Below are 14,340 nucleotides of genomic sequence, written 5' to 3'. Positions count from 1 at the left end.
CTTTTTTACCCTTGTGTTCACCACAAACAGTGAGTTGCAGCTTGGCAGTCAGAGAAGGGGCAGCCCCTGCATCACCACAGAGACCCCTGATGTTCCTGCCATGGGCACCACTGTCCAAAATTGCTCAGAGCCACATCCAACCTGGCCTTGAGCATTCCAGGGATGGGACATCCACACTTCTCTGGGCAGCCTGTGCCAGGGCATCATCACACTCACAGAAAGAATTCCTTCCTAATATCCCTCAAAACCTACTCACTTCTCTCCTGAGCTGTTGAAAATCAAGAATTTCTTGTTTGCTTGATTCTTTTCAAGCCTTTTTTTCATAGGACATGCAGCTATTTGAGCAACTTCAGTCCTAGGAGCAGATGACTGCTGTGCATGCATTTTGTGTGCAATTTTGGATAATTAAGCAGTTAAATTATATGGGATTAAGTTTTGTGGAGTTCTGCATTTAGTCTTAACAGAGATGGAGAAAACCTCAATAACTCCTCTCCTGAAATGCATCCTGAGCCTCTTGGGGACTCTCAGCACTTTCCAAACAGGAAATCCCTGTTGCATTTGCAGATTATTGACTTTACCAAGTTAAAGTAGATCTATGATGAATGAGGGAGAACACCAGATATTCTGTACTCACATTGTCCATTAGGCACATTTCTGTAAGCTGCCTTTTCCTGCAAATTGTCTTCTCATTGTAACTTACTTTAAATCCCTCTGTTCACAGGATTGGTTGATGTATCTGGAACTTAGTCCCAGTCCCCCACAGTCAACCCCACCTTGCTGGCTTCTCATAAATTTTCTGATGTTTTATATCCTCCAGGCTTTGCTGTTACTTTCTTTTAAGGATGCCTGGGAGAATCTCCCTTTACCTTCTGTGCATGCATGCACAGAAAAAGGTTATAAATATTTCCTTTCTGGCTACAAGCAAAAATAAAAAAAAAAAGAAAAATGTCAAGAGTAAAGCTTTAAAAGCAAAGTGACCCAGATATTCATGGTCAGCCTTTCAAGGATGACCACAGGTACACAGGATGTCTGAAGATGCCAGTGCTGGCTCTAAATGCTGCCCCTGAGGCACAAGAGCTGCAGTGACAGAGCCCAACATACCTTCACATGTCAGCAGGAAGTATTCCAGGTTGTGGCTGAAGGATGCACTGAAATAAGTGCAGTTTTCAATCAGATCACAGGACAGGCACCTCCTATTGAAGTTCCCATTTGTGCTTGCACTGAAAAAGTTAATACAATTCCATGAAGGTCACTGAGCAAATGTTGTTTGAAAGCAACATTACTTGAACCTTTCTTTAGAACAAGAATATAAATCTAATGTGTCCAACATTAGTAAGAGGCAAAGTATTTCCATTTGGTTGAGTTTAAATAGCAGTAATGGATTTCCCCCCCCCCCCTCCTGCTTGAATAGAGAATATATAAATGGACACTGATGCCATTTTGTAAGGTCAGGTGGGTATGAGGGAAGGTACAGTTTTTTAAAGAAAATGATGGTTGCAATTCCACAAGAGGAAGAATAATTTGGTGGATGAAGGCATGAAACAAAGGAGCAACATTTCAACACTTATTTATATGATAACAGACAATAAAGAGCTGGAATTGCTTTCTCTAACTTTCTTATTGCTTGCATCCCTGGCCTGGTTTGCTAGCTGCTGCCTCAGAAGCCAAAACCCTTTTTACAGGTTTAAATTGCTGCTCTTGTAACCCCCAAGTGGAAAGATTGTATGTAGGGATCTGCTGTTGAAGGAGGTAATGTGTCCTCACAAGTTGGCTGCTAAGAGTCCACAGAAAGTGGAAGAATTACAGATAATTAGCAAATATTAATAGAAAGCATTTTGCCCACAACAGCATTTTGAAACTTCTAGAATATTAACCAAGAGATCTTTTCAGTATTACTGTAAAGCAGATGAGTGGCTTTTGCTACCAAGAGATGAGGCTGAGCAACCTTTTCAGGATCACAGAGACTGAAATTAGTAGATCATGGGCTCTTGTTAAGGCTCAGATTTTATCTCTGACTACAACCCTAATTAAATCTAATAAATAAAACACAAAAAGGAGGGGGAAAAGACCCCAAACAGGTTTTCATCTGCTCTTTCCCTGTTGTCTGTGTAGGGACATGAGGCTGATGAGGCACCAGGGTGAGAGGGATGCTGACAAGGAAGAGTGGGGAGTGTTTTCACATGTGCCAGCAGCTCTTGAACTGTGCTTGGACTCTGTTTTTAGACTGAGGTTTTCTTCTCATTTCAATAGAAATGAAGGGTTAATATAATTTTAAAAATTTTATTCAATAAAATAAACACTCTCAAAAAACTGGTGGAGTGCAGTGAACAGGCATATAGGTCTCAAAAGGAAAATAAATATTCAATCACAGGTAATTTACTTTGCTCTACTTTCCTTCCCACTGAGGGAAAATAATGTATGATGTCATGTGAGAAAAGAAAAATGTACTGACTGTCCCTTATCCACTGATGCCTTCACCAGCTCTGCCATTCATTGCAGATGTGATGGCAGCAGGGTGACTCAGAAGAAAAAAAAAAGAAAAAATGGAATAATGATTCTGAAATTTAAAAGTTTGTGATTCCTCCACTTTGTAATCTGCTGCCACAATATTTCACAATGGCACCACTGCCAATAGCTTGCTGTAAAACCAGCCTTTTACTCATCATATACTTCTGGAACTGCAGAAAAAGGTATGTAGCCATAAAATATTGTTAATTCTTTCAGTTTCATGAAGAGGTGTGCTACTATCTAATTTCTCAAAATCTCTATTGGAAAGTATAAAGGCATTATATACATTAGTTTATGCATTTCTGAATTCCTTAAAGTGCTAAGCAGTTCTGTTGGAAAGTTTTGTGATAGTCAATCTTGACACCAATTTGAAATTTGCATTCATATGAGAAAACTGCTAAATGTAAAACATTTCCAAGTGTCAAGCATTTTGTTTGCTATGGTTACACTGTTCTGTCTCTTCCAGTGACACATTGAAAAATCTTGCAATCCCATTACAGAAAAAATCTTAAGAAACTGCTTCTACTGCAATTGCTTATGATTCTTGTAAAACTGAAGAAATGGGAAATTCTGTATATGAAGTTACTAAAGCACCTACCTGTATAAATGTCTCCTTCTTGGTGAATCTTCTGTGCTGTGGAAATAACTGGAGGGGAAAACCAAAATTGGATTACACCATTAGAAGGGTGTTCTGAAGTGTCTCATGCAACAACCTCTTCACTCATATTGTCATTTTTGTGATCTTGTAAAAGCAAGGAAAGTTTAAATTGAACTAATAAAGGATACAGAGGGACACCACTGAGAGGCTCAATAAGTACACTGCAGACTGCACTGCAATTAAAACTAACATGTAAAACTTTGGGTCCTATACTGATCATGTCAGTGGATCCAAAAGGATCAAGTGATTAAGTGGAAGACATCCACCTTTTTACCTCGAGATTCATGGCTCAGAATTTCTTTTAAAGACCTTTCTTCTTTCTTTAGAGGAAGTTTTTATTTCTTTGGCTACATTTCTTCTTTGCCCAGTTAGACAGCTGATCAGGGTTAGATGGGAAGGCAGAGCATGAAGCTGAAGAACATTTTGTTGACCTTGTTTTGTGCTGGGACTGTGGTGAGCTCCATTCTGGATAAACAACACAAGCTCCTGCACAGTGGCAGCTTCTGGAGGCAAAAGAGTGATGCTGCAGGAGGTGGCCAACCTCAGTCCCACCTGTGAAATCTGAATTAATCCCCCAGATGCATTTTGTGTGGATAATGCTGGACCACAGGAGCAAATGTAGCATTCGTGGGGTGAAGAATGGCAGGAAGGATTTTCAACCCTGCTGGTCTGCTTCCACCAAGCTGCACTTGCCCAGGCACACATCTTGATTGTACAAACTGTGTGTGGCATTTTCTGCTTGACTGGCCAGTCAAAATGCCAATAAGACTTTGGTGTTGTTTGCTGGACCACCCCTGGAAGTGTTCAGGGGCAGGATTGATGGGCAGCCTGGTCCACTGGAAGGGGTCCCTGCCCAGCAGGGAGCTGGAACTGGAGGCTCTTTTTCTTCCAGCCCAAGCCATGTTATGATTCTATATTTCTATGATTTCCTATTGTTCTGAAGTTATTGGTACTTGGTAGCATTCAAAAGCTTGAAGAAGCACCGTGCTCTTAATGATCACTCAAAGTTCATTATATTCCAGAGACTATTTACTCAACTGTTCAGTGACCTTAAATAAGTGAGCAGTGAGAACCTTGTATCCACTTGAAAATTTTTCTGGAAAGGAATCTGTTATTTGATTTCAGAAAGTTGTATAAGCATTTTCTTATACAATTTCTTGAAGTGCATTTGAAAAAGTTAATATTTACAAAGTTGTTTTACAAGCATAAAGAGCAAGTGTGAAGAAGAGTGGGTTTCTTTTTCTTTTTTTTTTTTTTTCTTTCTTTTTTTTCTAATTCTAGCTAAATACCTTTTTTTTTAAAATTTTTTCCAATGCATTGGTATTTTTACAGGTCAACAAAGGATTCTTTCCTAAACTGACTAGGTTGTTGATGAAAACAGGCTGCTTTCCTGCAGAGGCTAATATCAGAACTTGCAGCAGGAGAAATTACTCCTCTGCACAAATTTATTTAATAGTCATAGAAAGAGAGATTTGAACGGTACATACTAATCAAAATAACACAAGAAATGTGCAATGGTGTGAGAAGTTTAGCCAAAATGGAGACAGCTTTTTCTGCTTTCTTATCCCCACCTCCTCATGCTCACAGGTTTCAGAACATACACAACACCTCTGTCAATGACCCAGAGCCCAGGGCTAAACAAAGGAAATCTGATTTGTCAGGACAAAGCTTACTTACATTTTCTGTCTTTTTTCATCATATGCCAGTATCTTTGTCACATCCCAGTCTCCAGATGTAATAGCCTGTAAGTCATCATTGCTGCTGTTGGGCTGCCAGAAAAAAAAGAGAAGTAGATTTCTTTATTGCTAAAACTTCTGAAAAAAGGTGCTCTTCTGACTCCATTGCCCATGAAAAAAAACCCAAAATTCTGCCATTTCCACCACTACACCTGCCATGTCTGCATATGCAAGCATAGAAATAACAGAGTCAGAATCATCTTAACCATGATTCCACTGCAGATAATGTGAATTCAGCACAGAGCAACTTCAAACCCCTTCCCCTAGTCCAGTGTGCTCAATGCTTCTATTTAATCCTTTATGCATGGTGGAGATTTACTTATCTACAACTAAGGTGACAATAAAAAACAAAACAAAACAAAACAAAAAACAAAACAATAATAATGTTTGGAAAGAGACAGTTGACTGACCATTTTCCTCTAAGCATTTCATTTGGAAATTCACATTATCTTACGCCCAAGTAAAGCATCGGTGCAGGTTTCCTTTTATTCACAAGACTTTTTTTACATCTGCACCTCCCCATCTCGCTGCTACAAGCACAGACACCACTTTTGACTGCTCCCTGGCTCAGGTGAGAGCAGTGGGTGAGTCACCTGTGACGAGGCCATGGCAATGTGGTAGAAGTGCCCACGTCCTCCCTGCGGAATGGCTCGCACGAAGAAAAACTTCCGACCATCCCTGGAAAAAATGGGCTCTTCATTCTGTAATTAAGGGGTGCATTAGTGTTAGCTGGTTGTATTTAGAATTGCTCAGTGCTCCAATGCCCTGTAAAATGAATTCACAGCAAAGCAGAAAAGGCTCTTTGATAGCAAGCTGAAAACTGCAGATTGAGCATTTTTGCTTCTTGCTTTTGGGAAAGCAGACACCTTTCAGCTGTGGGAGGACAGGCAGCAAGGCGAGTTCCTTGGCTAGAAAGTCAATTCCCACTTGCAAAGCCAAAGTGAACATATACAGCTGCCTGCTTGGGGCACTTGGAGCCTTTAGAACCCCTGTGACAAAACCTGTTTATCAATCTGGAAGAACCTCTCTGCTCCTGTCCTGGAGGAAACACAACTGAACAGCACCTGACTGCTGTCTTTATCTTCTGTCTTACAAATGCTTATCTCACTGAATTATTAATGAAAGCAAGGCACTTCTGCAGAGTTTCCTTAGACACAGAGCTCCCAGGTGAATGTGGTGATTGACTTTCACTGGGTGACTGGAACTTTCACTCAGAGACAGAAGAGACTCAGCAGAAGGAAGATCAAACCCCACATGTGGCAAGCAAGCATCTCCTGGAAGGGAGTGCTCTTTTTGTCAACAAGAACCTGAGGCACATGAGAGGTCTCCACTGCCTGAAGTGGTGGAAGAGCAGATTACCAGGGAAGGCAGAGGGTCCCTGTGGTGGGAGACAGGAGCACTGCACCAGCAGGACTGGCTACATGGAGCTAACTAAGTCCCAACTAGCTGAGAGTGAATAATAAAACTGAACTTCTGCTGAAGCTGAACAAGGAGATTGTTGCCAGCCTCTCCTGGGTCCTCTGCAGTTCAGTGTTAATCAAAACCCCTTGACTTTCTGCTTGGCACATGCCAAGACATCACACTGAACCAGCAGGACCCTGATTGTACAGGGAGACTTATGGCACAGCAAAGGAATAAACTTTTTTATTTCCTATAAGCTAACACATTATTTTTACTCTGTGTTCCATTGCTCCTTTGTTCTTTACTGATTAATTCTTTTTCTCTGTTTATCAGATTTGTCAGTGCTCTATTAGGTGTTCAAACTGTTCTTTCTGCCTTTTATTTTCCCCTGCTTAGGTTTTCACTGTATTTTAAAATGTACCCATTTGCAGCTTGTCTCAGCTCTATGAAATAATGGTTTCATTTGTTTCTGACATTGTTCTGGAAGCTGAAACACGAAACTCTATATTATTTCCAAATGTCTTTCATGACAGGAGAAAGCTCATTGAATAATGACTGTGATAGCTCAGGCAAACCTCCTGTTCGACAGGTTTTCCTTTCCTGAGGTAGGTAGCAATGAGTTCACCCTGTATTTCTATATCTGTGCCTCCTGCATTATACATTCCAGCAATATGTCTCTGCCAGCACGAGCAGGCATTGTACTGATGAGTTTGAGGCTCATTCAGAGCTGCAGGGGAAGGAGGCTCATGGCACAGGTGGCAGATGTGAGGTTTTAGGGATGATGATACAAGACATCCTGTTTGCATGTTCAATTGCTGGAAAGGCAGCACTTGAATGCAGTCAGAGCTTTGTGACAGAGATGATGACTTACCCAGCTGGTGAATGGGACACAGTCTGAAATTCTCTTGGAACAGGATTTTATAATTTAGGGAGCTACATTGGGCATGTGATATGAACTCTAAAATATTCTGCAGGTGATATAAACTGCCTGAGACTTTTGTCAACTATTGCTGACTGAATCCCACAACAGAGCAGAACAGCCCTCCTTGAAAATAACAGATCAGTTTAGTGCTAGAAAAAGACAATATTTGTACTATGCAGCAGGTATGGAATGTTTGAAAGTTTTGCCACAGGATGGATACAGATGGTATCAGTAGGTGCCAAAAGGGATTGAACAAATTCATGTTTTCATTACTACATCTTAAAGGGTGTAGTCTCAAATGTCTGTAAACTTTTTGTTGTAGATGATAGCAAAATATGAGAAAATTATGCCACCAAATGCTTCATCTTTATTAGAAAAGAGAAAGTAATGAGAGGCTGCTGGAGGGCTCTGGACCCCTGGAGGGCTCAGAGCTGCACAACTCAGTATCTGCAAATGGTCAGGAGAAGAAAACAAACCCTCAGGGCTTATCCCAAATCAGTGAGTTGAGGGACAATGCTAAATGCAGACTGAGCTCCTGTAGATCCTAGAGAGGAGCACAAAGCCCTGGTGCAAAGAATAACAATTAAAAATAAAAAAGGTAGAGTGTATTCAGCTGTGTTTGGAGAGGGATCACTGAGAATCACTGGATCTGCAGCCACCTGAGGAAGGCTCCTCTGGCAAAACAAGGGAAGATGAGGTGCATACAGGATGGTGGGGAGTGCACAAGAGTCTCTTGCCTGGAAGATTTGCATCATCACTCACCAGGACAAATGTTTGAAAGAGAAATTATCTGATTTATGGTGAGTTGGAATTCATGAAAGATTAGTGGACACAGAAGTGCAGCTCCACCAAAACCACCCACACATTAACATGGATCAAACAATTCTTATATTTCAGCACACATTGCAGCTCCAAACTAATTTGTCTGTGCTCAACACACTCCCAGCCTCCTGTGCCTCACATTGGGTGGACTCCACACATTTCCTCACAGAAATCAGTGGCAAATCAGATTCTTTGCATATTGGTTTTATTACTCACTGAGAGTTATACTTCCATAAGAATGATGATTTTCTGGTTCATCCTCAGGTTTTAAAAAGGAAACAAATTAATCTGAATAACTGAACCCTTTCCAATTGTTTCTCTGATGCATTTTCCCTTCCTCAGCAGTCTCCTGCCCTCTCTGTCTGATCCACCTTTGCCCAGATCCCAGAATTAATGATTTTGCTATGTTGGGCAATTATTCTTTCAGTGAAATGCCCCAATTCTTTCTGTGTCACATAGCTCTGAAAAACAAATGGGTGTGACATGGATTCTTTTAATCCCTTGCAAATTGGTAAACATTTGTTTAAATCCAACAAAGAAAACACCCAATGTGCATTGAGTCTAGTGGGACAATGCAGTCACTTCTTTAGGGCACAGGGGAAAGATCTGACACTCAGCCAAGGGGCAGTGCTGGGCTTCCTCCTCATCCTCATCCTCATCCTCATCCTCATCCTCATCCTCATCCTCATCCTCATCCTCAGCTGGGGCTGGGTGCAGCACACCTTTGGCCATCTCAGGGCAGCTGCACCAAAATTGGGGTCAACAAGTGCAGAGGATCCCATGTCTCAGGATACAGATCCCCTCCACTGGGTGAAATGGGAACTCTTCATTTAGCACCAAAAAATTGTTTATAGCCAGGAGCTGCTTCTTTATCTCTGGTAGATGAATTTGGGTATTTGATTTATGGAACTCTGGGTCCTATTTCTGCTTCATCCTTTGTCTTTTTAGGCCAAAATGAGGTCAGTTATGGGGTGATTGCATGGCAAAAGGGCTTTACAGAGGGAAAAAGTGGGTTCTGTTTGTAAGTTACTCTGAACTCTGCTTTCATTTAAGATCATTTTTTGTACCTCCTTAAACCACATGTAAGAATCATTACTGGGTTATCATGCAGGATTAAAGGAAGGGAGTAGTAAAAGAAAAATGGTGCCAGATTTTCAACATCTCCACTTTTTAAGAGAGTGAGTCTTTAGCTTCAGACTGAGGTCATCTGAAGCACTGGGGAAATAGGAGGACTGGAAAGAAAAATGCAACCCAAGGAAACTGTTATCAGGGAGGGCAGCCAGCCCACACAAGCAGTTTTAGAGATTATGGGTCTCTAAACAATTTTATGGTAATCTCCTGGTCCTGCCAACGTCAATGTCAAAGACTGCAACCTTTGGTGGAGTTGCAATTGCACCCTGGTTTATAATTAATTTTTTTTTTTTCAGGCCACATTCACAATTAAATAAATAAACCAATTAAAATGCCAGTAAAGTTTATCTTCAGCAGGTGCTCTGAAATTGCCTGAATTCTCCCTTGCTGACTCATTGCCTGTGTATGACCATCCCCAGAACTATTGGAAATGGCTTCTACACAAAAATGGAAACAAAATTGCTTACAGCTATAATTAGTGCTTCAAACAGTTTGTGTATTTAAGCAAAAATATGAGTGAAGTTCAGTCTGGCTCTGGTGCTCAGAAGTGCACAAGCAAGTATATAAATAGAAGTATAAACTTTCAGAGTCCCTAGACAATTTCAGTGAACATGTGCCACCTCAACTGACAAAGAGTGACAGATATTTTCTAGCAAATCCTGTGTAAATACTGTGTATTCCTCATTATATTTTAAGTAGCTTATCCTATTTTTCAGCTGCACAGGGAGTGTCTGAATTATTTCTCTGTGCCTGTGTTGGAGACAGGCTCTCCAAAGATTTTGAACTTGCACAAAATTAATGAACTTAAGCCCAGAAGGAAATATGAGATTGTTTACTATGACCTTCTATACACAGATTTTAAATGCCACTGAGTCACCCACTACTACAACAACCAAATTAAAATTCATGGCCTGTGTTCTTGATTTCATAACTCCCAGGATTTCAGACAGCTAAAAAATCAACCCTGTCATCCTTGGAGACCCCCTCATGTCCCTGGTGAGTATCTTCTTGTCTCCTACTGACTGTCCCTTTTCAAGGATGCACTCAAATTCCCAGGAAAAAGGCAAAACCTGTCTGTGCTTTTCAAACCATGCATACAGGGAATTTTGAAGGAGTAGTTCAAAGAACAAGGAAAGCAGTTGGATTCCTTGGTCCTATTGATTTAAAATTGTGACTCTTCTCAAAAGGAGGACTTTGGGGTGGGCTGGACCTGCCCAGGGTCCCTTGACTGTGTGACCCCAGTGCCACCACCCTGGCTGTCTCCAGAGGGGACAGGGCACCTGGTTCATCTGAAAATACTCTACATTAAAATGTCTCAGCCAAGGAGTTCTCATCCTGAGCCCAGCCACACTCCTGAGCTCCTTCAGCTGCCTGATGTGCAATTCATCTCATTTTTAAGAGGTTAGTGGACCCAAATAAGCATTTAACATTTTAACATCATCCTCATAGTCAGGCACACACACCATGAAAATACCTTTCCAGTTATCTAGATTAATGTGTCATGGTATAAAAGGCAAATATAAAAAATACAATTATCCCAGTAATCATATTCAGCCAAACCTAGAATTTTAAGTAATTTTGTTGTCAGAAACACAGGCAAAAGAGCAATATAATTCTTCAGACTCCTACAAAAGCTTTTGAAGGATGCTATTAAATGTCTCCAAAGTCCATAGAAAATGTTATTTTAGTTTAGCACTGAGATGTCTGACTCATTTGGGTCTAATGAACATCCTTCCCTAAAATCAAACTAAGTGTGTGCTCTCAAACTAAGTATATGCTTTTTGGAGATGTAGTAAAACAAAATGCATTTCCCTGGAGCAGGCCCATTAGAAATTGACATATCATTTACTTCAGATATTGAGGATAAAGCACCATCTTTTAATGCCTGTCCATGTGGTAGGTGACTAAATAACCACAGCAGTGTAAAAACACAAGTTCCACTATACTGTATTAATATAAAACACATCCTCCACTATGCTGCAGTAAATAGCAATGAATGGATTATTTTACTGCAGTTGCCTTCCAACCTATAAAACAAATAAAGCCTGTTACATTTTTTTATTTTATTTTTAATATATAATATCTGGGCAATTTAATTTTCCCTTGATTTGGCTTGTCTTTTAAGCTTTTGTTTCCCACTCAAGCCAGTACAGTCCTTATGAATGTAAAGGATATTTCAGCACATTTTTACTGTATATCAGCAAAAGATTATTTGAAATGCTGGGAGCACAAAATCTATTTCCCCATACAATAAATTTTCATCTGGATCACACACAGCCCATTGCTGCAGGACAGCCACTGGAACAGAGCAGAGCCTTGTTCTTGCTGTGAACTGATGTCGTGCCATTTCTACAGGGTCTTGGCTCCTCTGAGCAGGCTGTGACAAAAATTTGAAATGCTTTAAATCTGGACTTGGAAAAATATATCAAGCAAGATATTTGTGACATTTCTGGAGTTCACACTAGGATTGAAAAACAGTTCAGTGCTGTGGCTGAACTGAGATCACAGCTTCTCTCTGAAAAACAGCTCCATCTAACCAGAGGTCCCTTCACAAGCTGACTCCTGGGCAGGTGTTATGGATGGTATTTAGGTGACTCAGCACTCTATCTGCATGATTTTGTCTCTGACTGGACAGAGATCCCCTCAATAAAACGACCAGAAAACAACCACCATAGTGTTTAAATCATCATCATCAGTACTAGGACAGGGTGAGAAGGATTGCCTCTGAGGCTGATGAGTCCTATACAGACACTGCCAGTGGGTGATTTTCCACCCACACCAGCTTTTCATCTCTTTTAAACATAAATAAAATTCAGGCTAAGGACTATGGGACCTACCAGAGCAGATGGCATCTTTACTAAGCACTTGTTTGTTACTGAGCTCTTTTCTGTTATACAGATCATGCCATTTTCCAAGTATCTATCTCCAATCTGGAAATCAGTTTTTCTCTTTGGGGAAAAACTCAATGAAGCAAAGATCCTACCAAAAACTTGGCCACAAGGAGAAGATCACTCTTACCTGTCTGTGCAGCCAGGCATCACTCTCATCTTCATGTTTCTAAAACACAAAAAGACCATTAATACCAAACTTGTCATATATTATATTTTGCCCATCAATGCAGGAAACTGTTGGATTGGAGTTGAAAGGTTGCTCAGAAATGCAAAGAAACTCTTCAAATATGTGTTTCTGGACTGGAATCCAGTGGCTGCTTCTCTTGACTTTTCCTCCCTGATGGATAAGCATTCACTAGCATTTTAGTGAATTTCTTGCATCTAAAATGCAAGAAGGTATTTTAGGCCTACAGACAAAACACATAAATCCACAAGATGTATTATTCTCCAAAGAAATAAATCTTCTTAAGAAATAAATAAAGGCCAAAATGAAAGTTATTAATAAAAATACTTCTCACCATGCTCTATGCACAGAATTGCATCATCTTTTTCAAGGCATGAAATTTATACAGTGGCAACACAAGCCAGTTTAAATGATGGAATATGCTAATGGAATCTGCTGATCTTATATCAATATACCATTTGTATTAGTGCATTTATAGAAGGGATGAATTTGCTACAATTAAAGTATGTGTAGATAAGCATGAGCTGGTTTTAATGCCATTAAATACATATATTGCATCTAGAATGTTGCAAAGATATTTAAGTTTCAAATTGTGTGTGGATAAAGGTGTTTCAAGACAGGTAATCACTCTGCCTCAAACACACACAGAGTGTTCTTGGATTTCTATTATTAAAAACAATTTAAAAATGTGAACATTTTTTGCATTCAGTCTGCCTGTTCCAGCTGGCTTTCCGTGGTGTAGAGCAAGTTGAATGGTTTCTCCTGGCGTGGGTTATGAGCTGTGGTGGGCAGGGGAGGCTGTCAAAGCCCCTACCTTGGTGCAGACCCCCGTGGTGGCGTCGCAGAGCGTCAGGATGGAGACGTTCTGAGCCCTGTTCAGCCAGTTCACTGCCACCTTGGTGCTGGTGGCCCACTTCACCATGGTGATGTAGTAGTCCCTGCAAGCACAGACACACAAACCACATCACAGGGCTGCCATCCTAATGGGCTGCACAAGGCTGAGCAGTCAGGGGCTGCTGCAGGCAAACGGTCCAGGAGAGCTGTGGCTTTAAAGAACATTGTGTCCTCATATCCCCAAGCTGCTTTATGTATGGATTTCAACCCCTAAAAATGACATTTTTAGGGCTGTGCAGGTGTTTTATCTACCACTTCTGGAAGTTATTTTCAAAGAAGAGACAAATATAGAGATAAAGAATCTTTCAAGCTATTCTGTCTCCCAAGAAGGATTGAACTGCCTGGAGCTACAAATTTATGCAGAGGTGGAAAAGAAATTGCAAACCATTTCCATTCTGAGCACACTAATCTGAGCTGGCTCAGACCAATCACTATCAATGGTTGGGTTCTTGATGCTTATGAAAAGTGGATGGCCTCTGAGTATGCCTGCTACAGACTAAAGTATCTGGGAGTGTTGCAATAAAAGACAAATAGTAAGAAGGATGGAGTTTGGAGTAACACTGTAAAGCAGATGCAGCTGGGTGCCATAAAGACATCAGCAGGGATAGTTTGCATGAGCAAAACCACCCTCCTACACTCCCTGCACCATCTTATTGCTGGACATATTCAGGTTGTGCTGATACCTGGGGTAAATCACGGGTGAGAGCTGCACAGTCCTGCAATCAATATCTTCATGAGAAGCCCCATGCATTAGTGAGGACTGCAACCTCTTAGGCTGGGCTGGAAAATCCTGAAATAAATTCTCTGAGGGTTTTCTTCTCAGAGCCAGGGAGTGGTGCTCACCTCTGCAACAATTCAGGGCTCCACCACTTCATTGGTAGGACACAACCCTGGCTGAGCTGCCAGAGCTGGTGATGTTATAATAAACTGCTGGGCCATGTGGGCCAAGACATCCTTAAAGTATAATATGACTTTTTACAGCATACAGTCTATAAAAAATTTATTAGTTCATTTGTTTGCTATAAAATATGTATAAGGAATTGTTGCTCTCCTTGGAAATAAAGCACTGTGTAGCTGGAGAGTTCTTTGTGTTCTGCCAAGAGCTGCTGCATATACTGAAGAGAAAGGGCAAAAGCACAAAGGTCTGTTTGTCTAGAAAAATAACAAGCTGGAAATTGATTTTGTACTTTTCA

At 40.8% G+C, this 14,340-nt stretch overlaps 1 protein-coding gene across 5 annotated transcripts in view; it reads right to left on the bottom strand.

Moving 5' to 3' along the window:
- Positions 1-14,340, bottom strand: part of DPP6 (dipeptidyl peptidase like 6) — a 524,565-nt gene that overhangs the window by 32,084 nt on the left and 478,141 nt on the right. For all 5 annotated transcript variants that reach the window (XM_079300903.1, XM_079300904.1, XM_079300901.1 and 2 more), the window contains exons 11-16: positions 13,068-13,191; positions 12,197-12,235; positions 5,496-5,603; positions 4,844-4,935; positions 3,107-3,154; positions 1,102-1,220 (exon numbers count right to left, since the gene is read on the bottom strand). In XM_079300903.1, the coding sequence (XP_079157029.1) occupies positions 1,102-1,220; positions 3,107-3,154; positions 4,844-4,935; positions 5,496-5,603; positions 12,197-12,235; positions 13,068-13,191 (530 nt within the window). The remainder of the gene's footprint in view (positions 1-1,101; positions 1,221-3,106; positions 3,155-4,843; positions 4,936-5,495; positions 5,604-12,196; positions 12,236-13,067; positions 13,192-14,340) is intronic.

This window comes from Erithacus rubecula, assembly GCF_903797595.1.
Source record: "Erithacus rubecula genome assembly, chromosome: 3".
Lineage (NCBI taxonomy): Eukaryota > Metazoa > Chordata > Aves > Passeriformes > Muscicapidae > Erithacus > Erithacus rubecula.
This window is presented reverse-complemented; position numbering and strand designations above follow the sequence as displayed.